The sequence below is a fragment of the Crotalus tigris genome, unplaced genomic scaffold (assembly GCF_016545835.1).
Source record: "Crotalus tigris isolate CLP2741 ecotype Arizona unplaced genomic scaffold, ASM1654583v1 scf7180000018268.1906537, whole genome shotgun sequence".
NCBI classification, from domain to species: Eukaryota; Metazoa; Chordata; class Lepidosauria; order Squamata; family Viperidae; genus Crotalus; species Crotalus tigris.
The window spans coordinates 567,246-594,602 of NW_024096914.1; the positions used below are offsets into that span (position 1 = coordinate 567,246).

General features: G+C 34.6%; 1 protein-coding gene across 2 annotated transcripts in view; it reads right to left on the reverse strand.

Moving 5' to 3' along the window:
* The window catches only part of MICU3 (mitochondrial calcium uptake family member 3), a 60,378-nt gene that overhangs the window by 14,437 nt on the left and 18,584 nt on the right, over nucleotides 1-27,357 (reverse strand). The window contains exons 2-11 of one of the 2 annotated variants that reach the window (XM_039349411.1): nucleotides 22,904-23,057; nucleotides 19,720-19,751; nucleotides 18,730-18,808; nucleotides 16,406-16,453; nucleotides 14,853-14,935; nucleotides 11,802-11,873; nucleotides 10,415-10,450; nucleotides 7,445-7,540; nucleotides 3,489-3,589; nucleotides 2,725-2,896 (exon numbers count right to left, since the gene is read on the reverse strand). In XM_039349411.1, coding sequence (XP_039205345.1) covers nucleotides 2,725-2,896; nucleotides 3,489-3,589; nucleotides 7,445-7,540; nucleotides 10,415-10,450; nucleotides 11,802-11,873; nucleotides 14,853-14,935; nucleotides 16,406-16,453; nucleotides 18,730-18,808; nucleotides 19,720-19,751; nucleotides 22,904-23,057 — 873 coding nt within the window. The remainder of the gene's footprint in view (nucleotides 1-2,724; nucleotides 2,897-3,488; nucleotides 3,590-7,444; nucleotides 7,541-10,414; nucleotides 10,451-11,801; nucleotides 11,874-14,852; nucleotides 14,936-16,405; nucleotides 16,454-18,729; nucleotides 18,809-19,719; nucleotides 19,752-22,903; nucleotides 23,058-27,357) is intronic. The other variant, XM_039349412.1, reaches the window with a different exon arrangement.

The window sequence follows — 27,357 nt, forward strand, 5'->3', positions numbered from 1 at the left end:
GGGATTAAAATGCATCGGGCTTTACAAACTGTATAGCAAAATTTGGTCATGTTCATAGAATTGTACAGATCTGTTAAAAATAGCTGGCCACACGCTCTTTTACCCAATATGCCAATTTTGAATGCATGCTGCTAGGACAGAATGGCTAGGCCAGGACTATCCATCACTCTGCTTACCAGTATCCTTTCCTGAATTAGTTGGGTAATCTTTGTGATATCTTATTGTCTAACATCTATGCTGAGGCTGCCTAATCAGGGGCTGGTACAGAGTTCATATGTATTACAACAACAGAGTAAATTTGGTCTAGTGATTAAGGCACCAGATTTAATACAATCCAATTGTGGGGAAAATGGAGGAAGGAATGTTATACACTGTACATTTGCCACCTTGAGATATTTATAAAAATAAAGGTAGGATAAAAATAATGTAAACAACAATTGATCTATGCCAGTAAACATTTGATCTCACATACAGAGCAGGGCAGACTGTTCTCTGGATAGAAATATGAGGTTTAAATTAAACAACAATAATATACTGCAAACAATCCTTTCAGGAGAATGGAAGTCTTCACAATCTGATCATGTGGCATCTCCTGTTTTCTGAGTTATCACTGCTGAAGTTTTATCTTGCTGAGGCAAAGCAAAGACACATTACCAGCCCTCTGATTGGAGGAAGTAGAAAAATCTATTAATGTTCTGTCTCCTTTATTCCTATAATTAGCACTTGCTTATTTATATTTTCTTTCAATGTCTCGTTAATGTCTGTTCTTAGTATTAAGTTGCCTTCTGGTGAGATAGGTGGCAAATAAATTAAATAATTAAATAAATAAATAGTATGCCTTAATTTAGTTGCAAGTGAAATATCTATGTAAGAGTAACTAATGTTTTAGCTTCTATTAACTGCTGAATAGCTTCAGTATTTTAGCTTCTATTAACTGCTGAATATGACCAGTTTGGTTAGCAGTTAAGGCATCAGGGTAGAAACCAGCAGACTGTCAATTCATCCTGCCTTGTGCACGAAGCCAGCGGGCTGACCTTGGGCCAGTCACTTTCTCTCAGCCCTAAGATGGAGGCAATGGCAAACTACTTTGGAAAAATCTTGTCAAGAAAACTGCAGGAACCTGTCCATGCAGTCTGTGAGAAACGGACATGACTGATTGGAATTTTAAAAATTGCTAAATGTTAGCTGTTTGTTTCCTCTTAGCTCACCTAACCAAAAGTGAAGTATATTGAAAAGTATAGTGTTTAAAAAGAAATCCAACTGTTTACAAGTGATTCACAAATAGTTAAACCTGATCCTTCTACAAATAAGAATTATGCTAAAAATATCCCACGTAAGAAAGGCTTCCTTTAATATCAACAATGATAAATTCTGCTTCCACTAGATTGCTATATTATTGAAATATGCTCCTGACAACACTTTTTTCTCCAATATTTTGATTTTCTATTTATTTATTTACTTATATAACAACACAAGTTAGACATTGAAAAACCACTGAACTCAGCTGGCTTACTATAAATTAATTCATGTTAAGATGTGAACTGAGGGTCAGTTTGCTATAGTGGTTAAGGTGCTGGCCTAGAAATCTCAGACTGTGAGTTCTAGTCCTGCCTTAGACATGAAAGCCTGCTGCTAACCAGATTTTTGTGAGAAAAACAGGAGGCAGGAGTATTAAGTCTGTTTACTGCCTTGAATTATATAAAAGTAGGAAGAAAAAAAATCCTTAAAAAATTGTTTTCTCCCTTTGATAAACTCTGTTTAAGCAAGAATAATACTAACAACATTTATTATTATATTTTTATTTCACCATTTATATATATATAAAACTCAGGGCAGCAAAAATATCTAAAACTCCTGCCTCCTATTTTCCCCACAACAACAATCCTGTGAGGTGAATTGGACTGAGAGTGACTGGCCCAAAGTCACCAAGCCATTTTTCAAGCCTAAGGCAGGCCTAGAACAGTCTCCTAGTTTCTAGGCCAGCACCATAACCACTACACCAAACTGGCTTTCAGCAATCAGCAAGATGAATTGCTCAATTTCATTGCTCATTTTTTATGGATGCATATTCTACTTGATTTTGTAATTTAATAGAACTTGAATTTGATTATAATAATCAAATAACCATTTTACTAAATGATAAAATATAAAACATGTGGGTATGTCTATTTTAGCATAGAGTTTGTAAAGACAAATAATTGAGTAACGATTAGCTGAAATTGGAGTTCCATTAAAATCTGATACATAAAAATTATATATGGTGACAGAAAACATTGTTGCCAATGTTTAATGTTGACATTGGTGATGATGTAATAAGCAGAATTATAGTAACAGGATTTTTTTTTTCTGTCAGCATGTTAAAAGATTCATCTGTAGAATTTTTATTCATTATAAAAGGTACTGGAGTCATTTCATGGAGAATTACACAAACGTAATTCTGAATTTTATACATTTTTTTTAAAAAAGTATTTCAATGTAAACTATTTCCCCTCCTCTCCCACATTCCTTGCCTACAGTCAGGATTGTATCAGCACTATAAGCATCTTCAGTCTTGGGCTATGAATGAATTGTAGCTTTCACATTTAAGCATATCTACAGTATCTGGAAATGAATAATTTAGAAAAAGTTTATTTTTCCAGTTAATAATTAACAAGATTGAGATGCTAAAAAGAATATGTCTATGAAAGTTCTGCAGACACCTAGGGCTCTTATTGGAAATCTTACTTGTTCTTCTGGGATACTGCAGTGCACATTTTCCAGATAGCTTGAGGTATTTTCCACATTTGTATATCTTAACAGTATATGAGCAAAGTCTTCCTCACTGATGGTGTTCATTCCATTAGAATAGGAAAGGAATTCTATCTCAAGAACTTCAGTCTGGAGGTTGTCCATAAACCTAGTTTATGAAAACAGTGATATCAGAATCTGAAAGATTATGGGGTAGGTAGGGGAGTAATAGCAAATATCTCTAATGTTTAAATTTTTCTGCAGAATATTTCCTACTATTAATTCAGAGACTAAAAAACTGGCAACAATATATCCAGCTATGATATTTTTTAAACACCAAATCACCAAAATAAAAGATAAAACAACATACTCAAAAAAGTATTTTCCTTTAAACAATGCCTGAAGGATCTAGATTTGTAAATATGTTGTAGGAAATCAAGTTGCTTGTATTCACTTGTTCATTCTCATTTTCTCTATGAATAATTCATATGATTAATTTTTTTGCTAAAATCTAAAGCCCATATTCCTCTTAGCATTGCTATAATTATTTGAATTTTTTTTTTAAAAAAAATATGTCTATTAAATAGCCTGATTATTTTGGCTTTTCTGTAATTCATGGTAAAATGTCTTTTTTTATGCGTTAGTAGCAAGTTCATCCAAGTAGATGTTTTTTCTTTTTCTGTAAGATCAGAAAAATAACCTTCCAAAAATATGACATACATGAACATGTGATGTATATTCAGAGTATAAAATAAAGTCACCTGTAAAAATCTTCGAAGTTAAGCTCAGCCTTTCCTTTCTTTCCAAAAAAGTGTATCAGCAACGTAGTATCAGAGTGTAAACTGGTAAAGTCATCTGCACGCTTAAAAAAACATTAGCAGTTGATAATAGATTCAATGCATAATTTTAGAAACAAAAATAACTCAAAATATTAACAATGCATTTTATTTAAAATATCATTAAATCATTCATCAAACTAATACATATTTTGCAAAACCAGTTAATAATTAATATATTTTATATAGTTAGTAATTAATATATTAATGTCACTTAGAAAGTGACAGATTAACTTGGAAAGTGAGATGGGCAGTGTCTAAATTTGATAAATAGACTTCCGGTTCCGGTTCACGGCGTCTCTAGTCGCACGGGGAGACTTCTCGTCGGCTAGTTTTCCCTCCGCCGGCAGACCCTTATGCAGGTCCAAAATCGCCCTGGAGGGTGCGACTCCTGTTGAGGAGGCTCTGCTCGGCTGCTGAGGAGTGGCAGCTCCCTCAGCTGTCCGAGTCATCTCTGAGGGCCGACGGAGAAGAAGATCGGCCAGTAAAATGGCCGATCATCCTGCTGCTTCAAACTGCAAGTCAAAGAACATCTAAGCTGTAAGAACCGCTATGGTGAATCCTGGTGAGACTTTTCTTTGTTATTCTCTTTATTCTATTTTGTTTTTGCTACCTGAAAGAGCCTTTTTGGAATTACTTCCCTGGCTTGAAAAGGCAGCTTCTACGTTTTTTTTTTTTTTTTTTTTTTGGGAAGAAAGGCGTTCTATAAAAATAGAACAAAATTTTAAAGACTATATTTACTTTTATATTTTTTGGGGCACAGAAAATATTTTTTTTCCTGTTCTTTTCCTCTTTTTCTAAGAACTGTACTATCATCCTATGCTGGAAGATTATTTCTTTTTCACATTATACTTTAAAAGATAGAAAAAGGGAAATGGCGTTTGGAAAAGACCTTTTTTAACTTACTGAGGACATCTAGTGGTGAAAATTTAATACTGCAGCCTCTGGTTTCTTGGTTTGAAGATAGCTAACCTTCAAAATACTTTTGAAGAGGAAAGATAAGCTGGGTAACTGTGGGAACTGCGGAGTTGGATATTGCCTAAATTATATTAAATATAGCCTCCACAAAAAAAGAAAAAAGAGACTCTTTTTAATTACTATCAAAATGGAGAAGCCTCAGCCACATTTAAACTGTACACTTATATTGGAAAAGATCTATGAGGCTATTGCAAAAATATGAGCTACAATGAAAAAGTTTACTACAGAACTAAGATCTAGGGATTTCACTTCAAATGTTCAAATGGACGTCCAGGCTATATCTGACTATGGTATAAATCAAAATATATTAGAAGAGGAATCAACAGAGATAAAAGAGGAACTTGTTCTATCTTACAAACCTTCGATCTGCAACTTTGAGGAACAGAAGAAGCAAAGACTGAGATTTCAAACTACAAAGCAACGACACTTCAAGGAGGAGAGCATCTGCAACTTAGAGGAACTGAAGAAGTAAAGACTGAGACTTCAAACTACAAAGCAATGACCCTTCAAGGAGGAGAGATTCAGACGTCTAATGCAGAGGATGGGATTGCTATTATTGCAAAGGCTACTGCAAGCAACAAAGACAGATCTACTGGCTGAAAGGGAAGCGTCCCTATGGAAACCTGCTTGGCACAGGAAAAAAGCAAGAATTAGACTGAAAAGAGAAATTTAAAATTGTGTAATGGATTTAAAGGCAATTTTTGATTTATGTTTTGTTTTAAGGATTATGATTTAGAGTTAGAAGCAAGAAAAAATATAAACATATATATATGAGGGTGATTTTTAGAAAAAAATATTTTCTAAAGATTAAGAATACTTTTTGGAATAACAGATTTATTTTGATGAAAATTATGTATTTTTCAAAATGTTGATTTTTTTAGATTGGGATGGTTTTAATAATTAATGGAATGTTTTAACTTAGATGATTTTTTTGTACAATAACATAGATGTGATAAGATATACAATCAATTGGATGAAATTTGAAGTTTCTGTAATGAATTGAAGTGAATTAACATTATTTTTTAATTAAGATAGCTATTGTGTAATGGAAGAAGAAATAAATGAGATTGGTGATAAAAGGAGGGATGAGAGAAATTAAGAACTAGAATATATCTGGAAGGGATACCTGAATTGATAACTTGTTGAGTTAAATTGAAATTTGATTTTGGTAATTGTAAATTGATAAAGTTTTAAAACAGGTTTAGTAGTAATAGAAATTTAATTTAGAAATGGAATATCTTAAACATATTATGTTACTTGAGGGAAATAGAGAGGAGACAGTGAATGTATTGAGTTGAGTTGTTTATTTATGTTTTTACTTTGGAATGTCTGATTACCCAAACACCACGGTGTCCTGAGTACTTTTTCTTAAAAATTAAAAAACCAATAAAATTTTTTTTTAAAAAATAAATTTGATAAATAAAAATTAATCTTGCTCACAGATCATACAGTATAAATAATCTATTAATGTCTTAATTCAACAAACATAAAATACTGATGTAAGGATATATCAGTGATAGTTAAAAACAGTCTGAAATTGGATGAAATGAGTTACAGAAATTAAACAAGATGTTTTACATTTTAGCTGAATTATGCTAAAAAAGACAAATAATGATTTTTTTAAATTGCTTCTTTAATGTAAAAAATGAAAAATGAATTTATTGGGGGAAATAAACTTATTAAGATCTACTTTAGATACTTATCAGATTTTGGCCCTAAGATTCTAACTGCGTCTCAGAAAAATCTATACATCTGAAAATGTCAAGATTTCTACTACATATGTGGAAAAGCCTCAAATATGAATGCAGGTTGGGATTACAAGAAATGCTTTATAGATTAAAATATAAATTCACAATTTCTGATTTAAATTTACTATTTAAACTTTTGGTAGTAAATATTATCAGGCATGGATTTTTCATATCTGATTAATTAATTTTCAGTTTCATAAGAGACAGAATCCAGATGTAGTTATTTGGTAGAAAACTGCAGTTCTTGTTTGTAGTAGAGTACTTTGCATTATTTCTGGGGTGGGGGAGAGAGCAGAGTAATATTTTTTCTCTTAGAACTTGCATTTCTATGACAGGCTTGGCTGAGGTCATCAGGAGCACTGCTATGCAAGAACAGGATCACACTATGCAAGACTTATTGAGCAGCCCATATCCTTTACAAGCTGTAAGGGGTTCTTATTTATGATCTGGGACTGAATTATTTAGTTTTCTTTTAATTCTCCCATCTTCTTTTCCTTTCTCATATCATTTTGCATTGTCAATGCTATGTTAAAAATACAAATTTATTATTATTTGCTACAGATGCTTTTCCAGTAGAAGGAGAAACCTCTTTTCAAACCATTAAAGTATTTATATTGTTATCCAGGTTTGCATTGCTTCTCCAGAAGCTGCTCCTGGCTGTTTATATATGTGGAAAAGTTTCCAATTTTTTTTAATTTAGCTTGGATGAAGCTTGATTACCAGGTATTTCACAGATGATTATCAGTTTAGGCCAATATCCAAGAATCTGTAACCCTAATACAGATGGAGGTTTTCAGGAGGAGGCTTCCAAGCCTTCAAATGTAAAGTCAAATTCTAAGCATGTGGGAAAAATATTTATGATTATGGATTTTTTAATGTCACAGAGTAAATAAGCATCAAATATTTGTGGTGTACAAGACACAATATTAATTCTGTCATTGTGAAGATTAAATACTATAGCTCAAAAGGCTCTCTGAATTCAATGATAAATGCTTAATACATACAGGTACAAAAGAAATGTCAAAGGGCAAATTAAAAAAAGCCTAAAGGAAGACAAAAAATATTTTTAAAGAATATTTACAGTGAGGAAAAACAATAAAATTGCATGGGAAGCAATGAAAGACATGTTTGGGCCATACAGAGGTTTTATTGTACCTCTGCAAGGTCTGAAAAGAGTGCCTGACTTGTGCTACGTCTCAGAGTGTCCCAATAGCTTCTTGGAACAAGGTCCTCTCCAGCTGTTTTGAGCACCTGTAGAATTTTGAGAATGCATAGATGTTGGGGAGAGGAAAAAAAATCAGTCAGCAAGAACAGCTATACACTGTAACATCTGAGAACCATTTCCTTATTTATCATATAATTTTACAATTAAACGATTTCTTAAAAATAAACAACTGTTTTAATTGTCTAAAAGATATAGTTTTATACAGATGGAAAAGCAAGTCTGAAAGGGTATTTGTATACATTAGGTAGATGTACACAATTAGAAAGACCATTTTATTTTTTGTCTATTAATTTCAATTACTGGATTATGCATTTTTCCACCATGTTTAAGGGAAAAAAATAGTAATGTGCATCAATTCCAGAGAAAGAGATCCTTACGGCTTATTAAAATCAACTGGCCTTTTGTAAGGTTGTGCAAATTTTTTAAACAGTCACTTCACTATCTGTGGGATCATGCAGGAAATATTTTTCTTAAAATCATTGAAGCAACTATGTCCAGGCTCATGAAGCTTTGTAACTCTTCCTGGCCTATCGGTAGAAAGGATTTGCACAGGCTTATCCTTCAACCAGTTATGACTGTCAAGTCCCATGGATTTCTCTGATAGGAGCCTGATATGGAATATTGTTTACATCAGATTAAAAGAACTCTTAAAATAATCTAGTAAAATTGAATTAAGGACATTAAATTTTATTTATTTAGTGACCCAGCTATCTCTCTTAACAAAAATTTAGTCAGTGGTCAGCTTTGGCTGAATGATAAATAGAACATTCATCAGAAGCCAGCATAGCCTCTCAATACCACACAGACACACTTGAATGCTGCTATCTAATGTAGATATTTTTCTTCAGGAAGAAAACTATCCTTAATTATATGCTAAGAAATTATATTGCTTTTAGTTTTTCTCTAGTGGAATGTTAGATGATAAAGTGAGATTTATAATGTGTACAGCATGTTTAAATGCTTTGTCATTCTTCTAGGAGTTACCAAAATATTAACTGAGGTTGTTATTAGTAAATATTACCTAACAAGAAATACATTAATTTTGAATAAAATTCCAAGTGGGTAAGCCTAAGAATATACATTTCTATCTAAAACTAATTTTGCGTTGCCACAAATGGCAATCATATGGCCGTGGGATGCTCACATTGTAAGTGTGAGTCAGTTGCCAAGCACCCAGATTGCGATCACATGACCATTTACAGGGACCTGACATAATTTTGGTCACTGAACAAATGGTTGGTAAGTGAGAATTACTGAGATTGAACATGATAGTGGTAATATAGGGAAAGGAGACAACAAACTGAATATTAAAAACTGTAGCAAGTCCACTCTGCAATCTGTGGATCTTTCTGTGTAAAGGATTTATGATTACTGATTATTTATAAATTTTAAAAATTGAGGGACATATCTCTCCATTGTATATATTTTGAAAATGAGTAGGAGAAAAAAGCTTTGGATCTCATGTAAACATAACTCATGAAAATAGCCCTAATTTTTCAGGCTTGAGATGCTTTTATTCAGACTGTCATTTAATGAATAACAGAGACCTGTTCTTGCATGATGTACATTTACCTAATATTCAGGTTCAGAAAACAAATACATTGTGTCAGCCTATTAAACTACTGACCGTATAGAGAAAAACTGTATGCCTTTGTATGCCTCAGTGCCTTGATAATGATTGAAAGTTGGTGGGTATCAATTATTATTACTGCCTCAATATCCAGCAAATCGTTCAGGATACTTATATGATCAATACAGAATTAGTATTTCTCAAACTGAATATACTTCATTTTCATCCAACATTTGTTAGCATGTCAGAAAGCACATGCAATGCATGCTTACTGCATGCATCAAACAATGATCTGAGAAAGTAATACATAATATGAAGGTATAGCAGTTCTCTACTCTGACTCAGCTCAGTTGTATCTATGCTATGTCCTTAATGATTCGTTATTATCTTACATTATTTAAGAATGTTACTGGTACTAAAAAGGACTATATTTAAAACAACAGAAAGTTAATTGCTTAAAATTAGAAACTCATAATTGAACTGGTTTTCTCTTGTCTGCTGATCTCTTGCTTTGTATATATAAAGTATTATCACTCACTACAAATACTAAGACTCGAATTTTAAGTCATAGTCAAGAAATGTCATTGTCCTGAGTTTTAAGACATTTAAAATCTACAGTAATCAGAGAAGTCTAAATATGACTTCTACATAAAGCAGAATAGATTGCAAATAAAAACTTCCAGTATATTTGTAGAAAATCAAAAGCAAATGCATCTCCCATCAGTTTGTCCTTTGGTCCTTTCACCCACCTATGGTGTAAATCTGGAGCTGTCTTGGTGAACAACATAATAAAAATGATTTATTTGATTATTGTTATTGCAGTGGGGTAGAGCTGGAAGTGACTGCTTTTTTATTGCTTTTATACTGGGTTTTAATCTTGATAAGCTGCCCAGAGTCACTGAGAGTGAGTTGGGCAGCCATATAAATTTCCTTAAATAAATAAAATAAATTAAATTAAATTAAATATAAATATAAATAAATAAAAAGACACAATTACTATCTTGTCCTTCTACCTCAATATTATAGAACCAAACAATTTCCAAGTTAGGCTTACAACAATTAATTTCATTTGATTTACAATGAACATGTGGCTTTAAAAATGAATTGCTCCATAAATTACACTAAGCCATAGTTTATATAACTACAGTTATATAGTTATTCAGTTGATCCAGTTGCTGAATTAACGCATGCTAAGCCAAAATCAAATGAAACCCATTCTGGCTTAGTAAATATGTGAATTTAATCATTGCCAAATATACTGTATTGCAAAGAATATTTATATCATAAAAATGATTGCTTACAGATCAGTAAACAAGTTTATAATACATACATTAGTAGAACTGTGGTATCCATAAAGCTGGAGATACTGATATAAAACAGTATGAGTGAAGAGTTGAATTTCAAAACAAAACCAGTAAAAAAAAGGAAAGAAATCAGCAATTAGCTAAGATATGCAAGCCTACATTTAAAAAAAAATATTATAAACTAAGCTTTATAGCTAAGGTTTTAAGCCACATTTTAATATGTAGATTTTTAGTTACCTTTAAATCACATTCTGACCTTAAAAATACAGTTATGTAAGACTAATAATGAACAAAATTACAAAAATACATTTTTTTTTAGGAAGTCATAATTGTTCATACAAAGTATTAGAATCTTTTCTTTTCGGTTGGTTTTGGCTCTTCCGAAGAAAAGAATAAAGCTGCTGGAGCAGATGAAAGGAGAAATTGCAAGATTGGTTTTAACATCTGAAATACTCTTATTTAAAGTGCTCTTCATTGGTACAAATGATCTGTTTATGAACTTCTAATTATGCCCGCTACTTATTTCTTTTGTGTCTATTTCTTCTATTACCAGTAAAAGCTTCCAGAAACTTAGGTGCCCTTCATGCTATTCATCTATATTGTTAAAAGATGGATTTATGACACAAGCAAGAACCTCTTAGAAAGATGAACATATTACAAATTAGCAAATATCCAATGTAACATTTGCAATAGGCTCTCATTTACTTTTGAGTTATTAATTACTCTTAAATAAAATTCAAAGATTTTGGAGGGTACATATAAGATATTTTAATTGAGATAATGAAGTACCATTCAAATAAAAAAACATTATAATTACTGTATATTAGGTATTAGATATTTCATAACACAGACATTTTAGCAAGGTGGTTATAATTGATGATGGGAACATTTAAAGGTTTCTTTTAAAAATGGTATACCAAATAGCATTAAAGTAATTACAGAAATATTTTACAGCAGTTTAGAAAAATCTGCAGTATGATAGTCATGTGAAAAACATTCTGACTACAGTAGATAAAGTAAATTTCAGTTCAGTTGTAATAGTTTTAGCTGCTCAATAAATGATTTTCCATGTCAAAACTATATTCACTTTAAAAAAAGATGGAAAGGCAATGCTAAAAATTACTGCACTTGTTTTTCCTAATTAAAATCAGCTGAAATTATACTTGCAACTTATAGTACTGCGGAAAAACAATGGTTTATTTCCATCAGTCTGAAGATATATTTGCTTGATTTTGTTCTTCTACAATTTCTGTTTCAGTTAAAGTTTGGGCTATGATAAAAGCTCATATTCATCAGAAAAAAAATGTGCAATGCTGTTATTATTATTAATGTAATAATCTTATCCTATATATTACTGATAACAAAATTCAAAGAATTATGAAAAACCCTTTAATATTTATTTAAAATCCTCACCAGCATTGCACGCTTTTCTTCATCTCCTTTTCTTTCTTTCTTCTCATTTTTCTTTCTAAATATGTCTTGCAGCTGAAAAAAAATTAAAAATGGTTATTTATTTTAATGATATTTATGGACAATACCACAGTCATATACAGTACTTTGTGATCCAATGTAGGAAAAAAAGAGCCTTAGCTTCAGCTGAATAATATAAGCAATATTGTTGGCATTTATTTTTTAATATAATAGTTTTTATATAGCTTTTAACTGCTATTCTCCTATAAAGCAAATGCAGAATTATGTTTAGCAGCACACTGAAATCTCAAATTATTAATAAATGAAGTTTGACAGTCCCGTTAGGTACTATGCATGCCAATAGATGTTGAGAGTTTCCTGCAAGAACTGTCATCTGCAACTTTTTTATTAGTAACAGAAACCAACTTTGTAAGGTTTGCATCTGATTCAATTAACTTGATCAAAAACTTCTAGACATGCCTGATTGACATGCTACACTTAATATTATGGCATAGATGCAAAACCAGTATCAAGTGGTATGTTGCCTTAACTTCCTCAGCCCAATTCTTTTATTAATTGATTTGCTCTGAATTGTAAGGCTTCTCATCTCACAATAGTGAATAAAAATGTAAAATAAACAACAATAAACAACGGCGCTACCTGTGCTGGCAGAGGAGGCTTGCGGCGGAACCCATCAGTCAAGGAACTTTGGTTCCTGTCCCATGGGGTAAGGTTTGCCTCCACCCCTCTATCTTTCTGCAAGGGCCCAAAGACCTGGCTCTGCTGGATGGTCTGGGGTCCCAATAAGAGATGGCTACTGGACTAATTAGCTGACACTTCCCTTTGTGCTTCCCGTTTCCCCTCTGCCCACCTTTTAATTCACATTATTTTTACTTTTATTGCTAATTTTTATTGTTTTCATTGCTTTGCTAGTGTTTGTTTAGTTTTTTTTTATCATTTTTTCTGTTTCACTGTTGTAAGCTGCCTAGAGTTGCAGCACGCAAATTTAACAATAAATAATATAAAAAATAAAAATAAAACATAAAAAGCAATATAAAAAACTCTACAACAGCAACAGTAAGTGTGCATGTGCATGAGAGAAAAAATGTTTGCATTTTGTTTGTATGGGAGAATGTAAGGCAAAAAATTGTGGTTTTGATCATATGTATTTATTTTTAAACTTGGGAATTAAATTTCAAATGAACGTGGGACTCAGGTGTGGAAATGAGGATCAACAGATAAAATCATAATATTAACATTTAATATCTAATTTCACCCTACACTCACTTTTGAAATTTTTCTATGTAACCCAACAACTTAATGATAATTTTAATAACTAGCAAATACACTGTGTTTTTAGAAATACCTGAGTCTCTGACCCAATATTGGTATTCATTAAAAACATAACAGTTCCCACTGAAAACGTACCACTTCAAAATAGAAGGTGTAGCTTCATATTCTGTTTATTTTCTCATGAAAATTTCCAAATATAAAAAGCTATTTATTAAGAAAGATTCTAGCCCCATTTCTTTCATTTGGCATATTAGGTTTTGAAGGAAAGAACATTCTTAAATGTAGAAGCCTCCATCATGTAATCTGCCACCTGCACTCTGTAGCATTGACCCAAGAGATTACACCATATGTTCTTTGAACATTTGAAACAGCTCACATTGGACTCAACTCTAAAGTTAGTTTTTTAAAAAGGTAAAAAAAGTGTTTGTAATTGAAAAGGCAAAAAGATCTTTTTTAAAAAAAAAATCTTCTATGCTTTGATTTCCCTTACACCAGATACAGGGAAGAAGATCTTGTTGCATTCATCAGTAAAGCTCATTTGATCTTCTGGAAATGAACCTTTTGTGTAGGAGGATACCAAAGAATACGGCTACAGGATACCAAAGAATACGGCAGTGAACATGAATTAATCTAGGAGCACTTTTCATAGGAACATTGTCTGAAACAAAATAATGGGATTGACTGTTGAAAGCTGAAGGACAAAACAACATCTCTTGTATCAAGGGAACAAAATCCCTCTGTTCTCTGACCTCAAACCTATGACATAAGCAAACAGTGTTTTAAGAAAAAACCTGTTAAGCAATTGATGACTTAATTTAGATAATTTTTAATGTTTTGCTATATACAAAAACCCTCTGGGTGCTATAAACTCTACATTATCATGTTTCACATTCTTTATGCAATGAGACTTAATAGTATCAACATGAAGAATAATATCGTAGACTTTGTTTTATTGGTTTCCTTTACATAAAAGCTCACTCAGTTTCCTTTCAAGATCGTTTACATCTTATAGTCAAAGGTAAAATAGCAGGTACCAGAAAAATCTTTGGTTTACATTAAATGTTTCTGGGGAAGTTTTCTTAAAGCCCCTATTCTATAATGTTGGTCACAATTTACACTCCTTTCACATCCAGGCTCTTTTAAATATAAACCATAAACATGCTTATTTAGATGAAACTGCACCATAATCTTCTTTCCTCTCTGATTTCACAATAGTGATCTACAAAATGTCTGTGCTTCATGTTTGCAGATTAGATATCTATCATTTCATGCCTTCAAAATGCCAGATCAGATTCACTGAAGAAAGTTATTATATTGGGAAGAGTTAGCAGGAAAGGGAACCAAGCCACCTAAAAACATGATGGCTGGACACTATCAAAGCTGAAACCAGCCAGTGCAAGACTGGAAGATATGAAGAGGCCCAGATATCTGGCCCATAGAGTCGCAAAGAGTCAGAACAACTGAATGGATAATATCATCAACATCATCATCATATGAAGAAGTTACATTATTCAAGTAGAAAAGATTCAAATGAAGAACCAAAGAATTAAAAAAAATATATACAATGTAAAGGTTTGGAAGAATAATTGGTTACGATAGATATTATTAAATGAGATTATTTTTTCCTTTAAAATTTGAACTTGAGTAACATTTATTCACAAAAATATTGTTTTCTTTGAAAAAGTTTTAAAAAATTAAAAACATGTTAAAAAAACATTTTAAAAAGTAACAATTTAAAAAAGTAACATGTAGCATACCTACCACTAAGAACTCTTTTTTGTCCACCATTTCATTTCCATCTGTATCAAACATGTTGAATGCTATTCTAAAACCAGCATGTGGTTCTGCCAAGAATGATAAAAAAGATGTAAGAGAAACAAAATTTTAAGAATTATACTGAAATTAAAGGCCAAGTTGTATGCTACACTGGCAGCTATTCATACATAAATACAATATCCCCAAATCATAAGAAAAAAAGAGGTGACCTGTTTAAGATTACTAGCAAAAGGACTGCTATATACTTATACTTAACTCTATTAAATGCCTCCTCCACAATACTTTTTTCAGCAAATCTCTTTTACCAGATGTATTTTCAGCTACATCAAAAATCTTCCCTGTGGACTGAAGTGAGAAAGGTGTGCATGACAGGTAAAATCAATCTGCCAGCCCCATTTTGCCTTTTTGACATGAGTATACAGTGTTTCAACATATAAAATTGTTATTATTACACATAATTTGGTCCTGTTTGGTCAAAGACATTGTAGAAAACTAGATCTACTTTAAATGATAGCAGAACACTAATAGCCTTTCCATAAATGTATTATTATACCAGCAGAATGCTCTTATCCATATATCTGGTCCTCCAAATGTTATTATCAAACTCCAAAAGGTAGCCCAATACTCACTTCTCCTTTATTTTCATACTATAAAAGTCTTGTCTTTCTTCAGAAAAGAATTAAATTTGTGCCATTGTTCAATATTTCAAAATGTTTTGATTTTCTATGCCTTCCTATTACTAAAACACTACAGTGATAGGAATGCCAGAAGGTATAGACCAGGAGTAGGCAATCCTATATATACTGTATGTATGTATATGTGTGTGTGTATGTATGTATGTATGTATATCATAAAGGTAAAAAAGGATATATACAATGTTATCTTCATTTTAGATGTCAGAAGGGTCTCTCTCTCTCTGTCTCTCCCTCCCTCCCTCTCCCTCTCTCTCTTTCTGCCCTTGGTCTGCCAGTCCTCTTCTCCCACTCTCTTTCTCTCTCTCTCTCTTCCCCCCCCCTCTCTTTCTCTCTCTCTCTTTCTCTCTTTCCTCTCCCTCTTTCTTTCTTTCTTTCTTTCTTTCTTTCTTTCTTTCTTTCTTTCTTTCTTTCTCTTCCCTCTGCCCCCTCTCTCTTTCCTCTCCCTCCCTCTCTCTCTCTATCTCTCTTTCTTCTCCCTCCCTCTCTCTTTCCTTTCCCTCTTTCTCTTTTTCTTTCAAGTATTGGGGCCAACAATTTAAAACTGAGAAGTAAAACTTGAATTGTATTTGTTATTGTCTGTTATCAATAATAGGAGTTTTAAATATTTCCACTATAGTAATTGCTATGCCAGTGTTTTTCAACAGAATAAAGGATATAACTTTATCAGAACAGCTGCTAAAATATTATCCTACATTAGCTAAATAAATTGTAATTTTATCTTCAATTATTTTTAGTAACTTTTTGCTAGGAGAATGCAAAAACAAATTACTATTTATTAACACGTACAACATTAACATTACATACATGCATCTGTGGAAAATATATTGTACTCTGATTGCTTACTTGTTAAGATACATAGTAAAAAGAGATATTCCGTGTAAGAAATTATACCTGAAAAAGTAAATCAACAAATTAGCAACATTTTTACTTAAATATTAGCAAATGATGATTGAAGATATAGTAAAATTATTTATTTGCATATCATTCCTCCTTTATTCCAGGGAACTCACGGGGGCTAACAAGACTCCTCTGATTTTATTCTCACAACTTGTTAAAGCTGAGTCTGTAATTTATACATGATTGTTAACAGAATAGTAATGGAACCAGGATCTCCACATTCGGCAGTCTCCATTGACACAGGCAATCTATTTCCAACTTGTTTCAAGGCTGAAAATCAGATCATTGATAACTATTTTCACAATGTGACAGCACAATGTTTTCATTTATCTGTACCTTATGCATACATTCTGTTCCTAAAAAATGGATTGTAAATGCTAGTTTTAACTATTATGATGGAATAATGTACAGCACAATGCCAATGTACTTTCCTCCTCAATATTTCAGGAGACTACATTGGTACAAAAAGGACTGCCATCACAATCTACACTTAATATGTATGTCTGCAACAAGCCAAAGTGCTATTTCCTGTACATACTGTACTTAGTTCTGTTCAATTTCATTTTTTCCTCCCATTTCTCTCTGTGAGAGGGGAAAAAAAGGGAGAGAAGGAAGTGAAGGTGAAACTGCTTATGTTTATCTGATTATATCAAATTATGTCAGCGATATAGTCATCCTCGTTTTTATTCACCCTTTTTGGTTGGTGTAGTTATGATTTTTGTCTTCCAGTCCCTGGCCAGAGACATCGCCTGGGCATGGACTGGGACATATCAAAACAGAGAGAATGCAGGTTTTAGCTGTCCAATCAAGTTTCACCCATTTGTACTTGCATGTAACATTGATAGGGCTTCACTTATCTAGTTGTGATTACAGTGCTGTCTTTACCATCTGATCCTTCCTCCCAAGTTTTAGGGGAGCATTTAAGACCTGGCTATTCCAACAAGCACCAGAGGAGGGCATGATGTGGGAGAGGTTTCAAACTAGCAGATACATTATTTTATATAGCTTTTTGATAACTCTGACATTGCTGTTAATTTTGTTTGCAATATATGTTTAAACATATAAATGATTTGTTTATATATTTAAACATATAAATAAAATTATTTTGATTAGCTGCCCATAGCTTATAGGAATGATTTACAAATAAAGGAAATAAGTAAGGAAATAAAAATTATAATGAGAAAAGAGTGAGTATCATATAAATAAATTTTGCCCAATACTGTTGTATCATTTTAAAAGTAACTGGAAACAAAAACCACCAATCCAGAAGTGAAATTTTTTTCTGTAGTAATGACTTTTGAAGGCATTAGGAGCATTAATATAATACTGAATCCCTGAATACTTTTCCGATCTCAGTGCAAATGTGCCTTTAAGTTACTAATGAAACAATGCACTGCACTAGTACCAAATTAACAAACTAGTTTAATATACTTTATGTGCGTAATTTAAAGTCTCTTATATATTATAACTATTTGTAATCTTGTCTAATTATAGATTCTATTTATTAATGTATTTATAAAAGACATTTTAAAATAATTTATAGTTTTCTGTTAATTTGAGTTGAAGAATTTTCACAAATATGACCAAAACTAATTGCAAAAAAAGCAGTAAATCTAATAACACATATTAAAGCAATACAAGTTGTCCTCAACTTATAACTGGTTGCTTAACAACTGTTCAAAATCACACAGGGCCCAGAACAGGTGATTTACAGCCTGTAAAATACTTCCGGTTGTCATAAAATGTGCCACCACCAACTGGTCATGTAAGTCAGTTTTGGGCACTTGGCAAATAGCTCCTCTGTATGATTGGTTGCAGTGTCCTGTGACCAAGATTTGAGATGGTTTTTGCCAGTTTGAAAGATTGTGTTTGTCATTACAACTGTGGTGTTTGCTTAGTGAACACAGTGATTCACTTAATGGCTACCACAAAAAGGATAAAAAAATTAAGTCCTCGACTTATGATTGTAGTAACATAAACCAGAAATCTGGTCCGAATTGCAGTTGTTAGCAACTAACTATATGTACAGTTTTTAAATATTGCCCATACTGATGCTGAGAAAACAAAAATGCCAAAGCAAACTCAGATAATTTTGACTGCATTTTCTTTCAGAAAAGATGCAGATAGACTTATGAATTTTATGTTAAATTCAAATGAACAGTATACTACTTGTAGTACTAATATTGTGTATATTAACAGTATACACTATAATCTCTAGTTGAGAATGAAAAGAATTTCATAGTAAAAACAAAACAAATATTCTTCAGTACCCCTTTCTTGGAGATTCCTGAAGAGTTTTGATGATCCTTTCCAAACTGGTGGAGTTTCAATAAGTATCTGATTCAATTCCTGCAAATTAGTTTTTTTTAAAAAGATGATGACATTGTCTTCATAATAAACAGTGCATTTGCAAACCTATACCCACTAATATATTTCTAGACAACATAGGATTGTACAGTCATAGAAAAAAGAATACCAAATGATAAAGTTCATGTCCCATTGAATTTGAATGTTTGGGTTAAAAACATTCTTGAAAAACACTTGAAAAACATTTCTAATAAAAATGCAGATTAATTTATAAAATATGCAAAGTAAGACACTAAGAGTTACTTTATAGGGGAGATGGGCAGCATAATAAATAAATAAATAAATAAATAAATAAATCCTCACATGCACAGCAACCACAAACCAATATTATTATTTCCAAACATGAAATTGAGAAAGAGTAGAGGAAATGGCAAACCACTCCAGTATCTTTGCCATGAAAACCCCCTGGACAGTACATAAGAAAGGCTGAGCACCAAAGAATTGAGGCCTTTGAACTATGGTGCTGGAGAAGACTCCTGCGAGTCCCTTGGACTGCAAGGCGTTCAAACCGGTCAGTCCTAGAAGAGATCAACCCCGACTGCTCTTTAGAAGGCCAGATCCTGAAGTTGAAACTCAAATACCTTTGGCCATCTAATGAGAAGGAAGGACTCACTGGAGAAGGGCCTAATGCTGGGAAAGATTGAGGGCAATAGAAGAAGGGGATGACAGAGAATGAGGTGGCTGGATGGAGTCACTGAAGCAGTAGGTGTGAACTTAAATGGACTCCAGAAGATGGTAGAGGACAGGAAGACCTGGAGGAACGTTGTCCATGGGGTCGCGATGGGTCGGACACGACTTCGCAATTAACAATAACAACAACAAAGAGTTTGACAAATGCTACTATTGCTTGAGTCAGTATATAAAACCTAATTTGGAAGAGAATTGTAACGTACCTGTTTTGAGAGTGTCTTCCACTGTTTTGTCTCTAAAACAAATACAAAACCAATTGTATTTAATGACATGCTACTATATATGGCTGGCATGATTAGTATTCATCCTATCTCTTGTCATGTCAAGAAATAACCTTTCTAGTCTCAATGTTTTTAGTAACACTTTTTAAATGTGAAAATGCACTGTTCATCATTATGATCTTATTCATATGGGAATATCATGTATGACTAATTAATATTAAATGCAACTCACAAATAGAAAAATTGGGGAAGAAAAAAATTGTAAAGCTTTTCCACTAAAAATAGTAAAACTTTATGGACATGTCCATGCATTTCTTAGCAGTAATGAGGAATTGGTTTGCTACTGTTATATTTGAAGTCTAGGTTACAGCCATGATATTCCCTGACAATCTGTATTTGCCTGATAGACTCACTATTACCAATAATAATGTTTAATCTAATACTTTCAAAATAAATCTGAATAAGTAATAACACTTTATAAAAAATATAAACTCATTAAAAAAGTAACCATATCAAAAATAGAGTTTCTGCAACAAAATGGGATTAGTAACTGACATAAACTGAATTAATTGAAATGGATGAGCAAGGGAAAGCAAAAGAGAAAAAAGAAAGAAAAATGATATTGAATGAACAGGTAATTTTGTTGGAGTGCTTGTAGAATATTGGAATGAAATACACATGTAAGACTTATAGAAAATTATTATAATGTGAACAAGTCATTTTTCCTTTAGTTTATAGTGTCTTAAAGTTATACTTAAAATTAAATATTTGAATTTTAAAAATGCTAGCTATGTAATATAGAACAGGGGTCCCCAACCCCCGGTCTGCGGACTGGTATTGGGCTGCAGCCACTTAGGAACCAGGCTGCGTAGCTGGAGGTGCACTGAAAGCACATCTTCCACCTCCAGGAATGCAGCAGGTTTGCAGGGGTCTGGGCAGGGGCAGGAGAATGGCAGGGCAGAAGCTATCTTTCTCAGTGCAAGGTCTTCTGACAACTGCCCTTGCAACTGATTTGCAACATCTGAGCTCCATGTCCTTCCTCCTCTCCCTCCTGCTTCTGCTGGTCCCTCTTCCTCCTACTTCTTCCTCCTTCTCTTCTTTCTCACTTTCCTCCTCTGCCCCCTCCTGGCACCCTAGCTGGGCTTGTGCTCCCTTCATGCAACTCTCCAAGTTTGCAAGACACTTGCCAGCCCAGCTTGCAACCGGAGGCTCTCCCAAAGCTTCATTGGAGGGGGATCCCCTCCCCAAGGTATGTGTGTATGAGGTTGTCTTTCTCAGTGTGCAAATAGGGGCAGGGAGAAGCTACCTTTCACTTTAAGCACTGCATCTCCAAGGGACATTCTCTCTCTCTCTCTCTCTCTCTCTCTTTCTTCCGCACCTTTTCTAAGACCGCTGGGCTCCGTTGCACTTCAACTGGAGTTTTTTGCTTTTATTTTGCTGTTCCAGGTGCCTCGTGTTTTGCCAACATGCTGCCTGCTTTTTCAGGTTTAATTTGATGTATTTGTGTGTGTATGTGTGTTTGTGTGTTCCTCCTTTCTTCGTGCAGCTCTCCAAGTTTGCAAGCCAAGCGCACTCCTACCTGGCTTGCAATGGAGATGGGGGGGGGCGAGAACCTACATTTCTCCTTAAGCACTATGTCTCCAAGGGAATCCCTCTCTCATTTGCACCTTTTCCAAAGCTGCTGAGTTTGCGCAGTGCTGAGTTGGTTTGGTCTCTTTCTCTCTCTCTCTGTTTCTCTCTTTTTGAATGCTTTTTTCAGCACTTCCTCAGCATGCTGGATCTTTGGTTTGTTTTGCTGGAAGGCTGAGTTTAGGACTGTCTCTTTTCCTTCCCACTTTCTTGGAAGTGGTCTAATCTAATACAATAATATAAATAAAGTGCATTATTTATTTATTTAGAAAATTTACAATAAATGTAATGCACTTGAATCATCCTGAAATCTTCCCTCCTCCCCCCCCCGGGTCCCTGGAAAAATTGTCTCCCATGAAACCGTTCCCTGGTGCCAAAAAGGTTGGGGACCTCTGATCTAGAACTAAAAGATTTTAGTTTTCAGTGCATCCTTAGAGTTAAACTCACATTCAGAGTTACCCTGAGGTAAGATGGATGGCCAATAAATTTTACAAATAAATAAATAAATAAATATTTCATAGAATTTACATCTACAGATAGGGTTGGGTCCAAATGAATTTAATGATAGTTCTATGAAGGTCCTAAATGTGAGGATTGGTCACAAAGTTACTTTTTCATTACCACTGTGACTGAATGGTTGCTAAACAAGGTGGTTGCTAAATAAGCGCTACCTGTAATTTCAAATAATCATTGCAGCCATGGATTTAGACTGTTGCTATCCACTTCCTGTTCATCTTGCTGCTATTCTTGCTGCCCTAATTTCAACAGAGATAAAAGAAAATATAGACAAAAGGCCATTTTTCGGATATTTTGGTTCCCAGATCAAGATATAGTAGGCTTTAAACCTATTTATTCTTAAGATTATTTTCTTTCTTTTTCTATGTAGAAAAATGACCAAGTTGATCTGTGCAGAGTTTATATTAATAAACATTCTGAATCTTTAACTTGCCACAAGTCTTTTTATTAGAGCAATGGAACACTATTTATTTCTAAATAGATTTAAATTATATGTGAGCACAAATGTAATACCTGTCTGCAATCAGCTATATCAATCCCCAAGCTTGTGCTGCTAACTGAATCCACAACACTTCAGAGTTATATGTGTTTTTTCTGTTAAAAGGCATTGCAATTTCTGAAAAGGTGTGATAGTTTTGAAAGTATTATCTTCCTTTCCTTTTTATATAACATCTCAGAAATCAGCTTTTTGCACCGTCTTTGAGATATCTCATTTTACTTAGCAAAATCTTAATTTTCAACGTAGGGTATTAAAAATTTCTAATGTACATTTTAAATATTGCAAGCACCATGGCTTTCAAGATAAGAATCTTATATTATGCATTTAAGCTCCCTGAGCAAAATTACATGAATTACCATGAATTCAACCAATCACAGCATCTACCTATTAAATAATAGCTGCAAAAATATAGAAGATCTGAGCTGTGCCTCCACCAAATAAGGAAGCTTTAATTATGAGGGTTCACTATAGAAAGAATAATGTAGTCTTTTAAAAATGAGATTTTAAAAATTTCCTACTTACGTTTTGGTTCATCACTTGAAACAGATTGGATGAAATCACATGGTGTCATAAATAGCTGCCCTTCAAATTTTAAACTGGCAAAAGTTAGAAACCGCCGTTCCCGGGAAGTTGCATAAAGTTCTAAATCTTCATGATCTGGTCTGTTTTCTGTGACCTTCAGCAAAAAATTAAAAAGTGATTAGTGTTAATTCAATTATTGTTTCTAAAACTACAGGTGAAACTCGAAAAATTAGAATATCATGCAAAAGTTCATTTATTTCAGTAATGCAATTTAAAAGGTGAACCTAATATATGAGATAGACTCATTACATGCAAAGCAAGATTGTTCAAGCCGTGATGTGTCATAAGTGAGATGATTATGGCTTACAAGCTCATGAAAACCCCAAATCCACAATCTCAAAAAATTAGAATATTACATGCAATCAATAAAACAAGAATTGTACATAGAACAACATCGGACCTCTGAAATGTATAAGCATGCATATGTACTCAGTACTTGGTTTGGGCCCCTTTTGCAGCAATTACTGCCTCAATGCGGCGTGGCATGGAAGCTATCAGCCTGTGGCACTGCTGAGGTGTTATGGAAGACCAGGATGCTTCAATAGCGGCCTTCAGCTCTTCTGCATTGTTCGGTCTCATGTCTCTCATCTTTCTCTTGGCAATGCCCCATAGATTCTCTATGGGGTTCAGGTCAGGCGAGTTTGCTGGCCAATCAAGCACAGTAATCCCACAGTCATTGAACCAGGTTTTGGTGCTTTTGGCTGTGTGTGCCTCTCCGTTCTTCCTCCAGACTCTGGGTCCTTGGTTCCCAAATTAGATGCAAAAGTTGCTCTCATCAGAAAAGAGGACTTTGGACCACTGAGCAACAGACCAGTTCTGTTTTTCTTTAGCCCAGGTAAGACACTTCTGACTTTGTTGTTTAGGAGCAGCTTGACAAGAGGAATACGACATTTGAAGCCCATGTCCAGGATCCATCTGTGTGTGGTGGCTCTTGATGCACTGACTCCAGCCTCAGTCCACTCCTTGTGACAGTCCCCAACACTTCTGAATGGCCTTTTCCTGACAATCCTCTCCAGGCTGCGGTCATCCCTGCTGCTTGTGCACCTTTTTCTTCCACACTTTCCCCTTCCACATAACTTTCTATTATGGTGCTTTGATACAGCGCTTTGGGAACATCCAACGTCTTTTGCAATTACCTTTTGAGGCTTTCCCTCCTTATGAAGGGTGTCAATGATGGTTTTCTGCACAACTGTCAGGTCAGCCGTCTTTCCCATGATTGTGATTCCTACTGAACCACACTGAGAGACCATTTAAAGGCTCAGGAACCCTTTGCAGGTGTTAGCTGATTAGAGTGGGACACTTTGAGCCTAGAATATCGAACCTTTTCACAATATTCTAATTTTCTGAGATTGTGGATTTGGGGTTTTCATGAGCTGTAAGCCATAATCATGACACATCACAGCTTGAACTACCTTGCTTTGCATGTAATGAGTCTATCTCATATATTAGGTTCACCTTTTAAGTTGTATTACTGAAATAAATGAACTTTTGCACGATATTCTAATTTTTCGAGTTTCATCTGTATGTTTCAAGCACTAAATTGTTTCCTTTGTTTTTTCTCTTTTCATATTTTAAATTCCTTAGCCCTATCACAGCTGTACTGTTCTATTGTAAAAACAAGGATATATTAGCTACTGGGATACTATTATGCAGTGGTGGCATTCAAATATGTGAACAACCGATTCTCTATGTGGATGCCGCTTCCAGAAGTCCATTCTGGGCCTGGGCAACAAAAAATTAGCTACCAGTGGTGCGAACTGGCTGAATCTCACCACTGCTATTATGGGTTATATTTTTCCGTGCAATCAAGTAGGAAACTTGAGGGAAACGAAAATGGTCTTTTTGACTATAAAATAACTACTAAGCAAAGCTGCTTGTAAAAGAAAGAACTTACATCGCACAAGGCTGTTATGAATGCATTTTGCTTTGAAACAAACCATGCCTAAGTTATGCAGATTCAAACATTTTTATTAAACACAATGAAAATCACACCTGATACAGCATGTAATGAGATCCCAGAGAGGACAAAAGCACCGGTGAGGTAATGGGTAAGTGTCAGTTAAGGGTCCAGTTTCTATTTCTACTTTTGGAGATTATCTGATTAAAATCTCTTCGTAATTAGCTGCAAACCTCAAAAACTTTCATGAAAACATATCCCCATCAAATGAAGTTAAAACTTGTGTCTTGCAGTGATGTTTTATCAAGATAACCCTCAGTAGTTTTAAAAAACTGGGCAGTCATTTATAGCAAACAAACTATCATGAATCTATGATTGTACTTGAATAACATTTTAGTTTAGATGTTAAACCTCTTCTTCCTCCACCCACCCATGGAATATAAAGGTTGCAAGAAGCCCCTGAGCCACAGCTCAGCATGAAGTCACAGCCACCCCTTCAGCCATTACAGCCTGGTCCAGCAGCCCACCAGTTACAGCTACCTTGGGAAGTCCTAGCCAGATTCAGCAGTGTTATGTCAAGCCATAGCTGCTCTGCAAAACTGCAACCCAGTCCAGCAGTATGGCATAGTGTGAAGTTGTAGCTGCCCTGGGAAGCCCCAGCCTGGCCTAGCAATGTATGACACAAAGCCACACTAGGAAGGAACTAGGAAGCCATAGCTGTCACAGCTCACTCCTAGATACAATCACCCTCTTCAGCCTGCACTCCAAGGCCTCTGCTGCCCTGCACTCCACCACCCCAGCTAACTACTGTCTTGCTTCTGTTGCTGACAAGGCATGCCCAGCCTGGCTGTTCACAAGGCAGCTTCTGGCCATGTAAGGACATCTTCTCCAGGTCTCATCAGAAAATTACTATGTTTGATCTGGGGAAGAGGGATTCATGTAGCCATCAGCTGCATCATAATGGGCCAGGCTGGACATACTTGATTAGCAGCCAGAGCAAGAAGACAGCAAAAGTCACCTAGGATGGTGGGGGCCCTGGAGTGCAGGGGGCGAAAAATGGGAGGCAGATTGGTGAGTGGGGGCAGATGAAGTGACCATGCAATTGTAAATACGGGTAGGCTGAATTTTGATCATGTGACCATGGGGCACCGCAATAGCCATAACTTGGGGATCAATCCTAAATCCTTTCATTCATTGCTGCTATAACTTTGAATGATCACTAAATGGTCATTAAGCAAGGACTACCTGTAAAAAGGACTGGCAATCCTACAGGTGATTGGAATCTCTCTCGTTATTTTTGCTGGACTTGTAGTTTTCACTTATCTGAATCACATGGAAATGGGTGAATGTCATAGCTTCCAAATATGGTTGAAAGACTGTTTGTGAGAACAAAGAAAAACACAGGGACAGTAACGAATATCTGGGCTATAGCTGCAACACATAGTCCCTTGACTTAGAAATTTCAAAGCTATTTGCAAAGGTCTGATTAAAAGAAATATTGCCATCTCTTAGTTGCTTTCCAGTTCTCTTTCCTCAGCTTATTGATCTCATCTCCCTGTTACAGATAAAAGGTTTAGTTACCAAAGCAAATTTTTCCACAAGAGGAAACTGCAGTGCAACCCTGTTTACAATTGTTACTCCATGTGTTCATCACATGGCTATCAACAGATGCTCAGTGATATGCTAGCACTAACTACCTGTGAAGGCTTAGGGATTCAATTCTCTTCTCTCGTTTTCAGTAAGCATATTGATTCTTGTCTCCTTTCTGGAAATTAGCTAGAGCCTGATATCATATAATGCATTAGACATCCAGGGGAAAGAAATTATTGAAAGCAATTTTCTCATGGATGACGCAGAGAACAAACTTGGGGATTGTTTTAAACCAGACATGTCAAACTCGTGACGTCACGTGACGTCGTGCAACGCATCAGAGCTTTTTCCCCATTGCTGGCAATGGGGTGGGCGTGGTTTCATCGTGACGCATCCGGCCCGCGGGCCAGCAGTTTGACACCTGTTTTAAACAAAAGGACAAGTGTCATGTACAATTGGGCACAATCAGTGCATTTCTCAGCAGCTCATTAACTACAGAATTTACACCTATTAAATTTGTTATTATATTGCAGATTTTAGAAATCAGTGAATTTATTATATCAGAGGTCCCCAACCTTTTGGGCACCAGGGACCGTTTCTGTGGAGAAAGGTTTTTCCATGGACCGCAGACTGTGTGGTTTTATGTGCTGCCTGCATCCCACGGATGGGGCTTTGCTTGTTTGTGTGGTCCGATTGTTGACATGCCACGGCCCGGTACTGGTCCACAGACCGGGGCTTGGGGACCCCTGTATTATATCATAAGATAAATATATTTTCCATTCGACTTAGGATTTTAATAACTATTTATTCTAAAAGGCACAATGAAATTACAAATATGTATTCTTAAAAGTTGGACCATAAGAAAGGCTGAGCGCCAAAGAATTGAGGCCTTTGAACTATGGTGCTG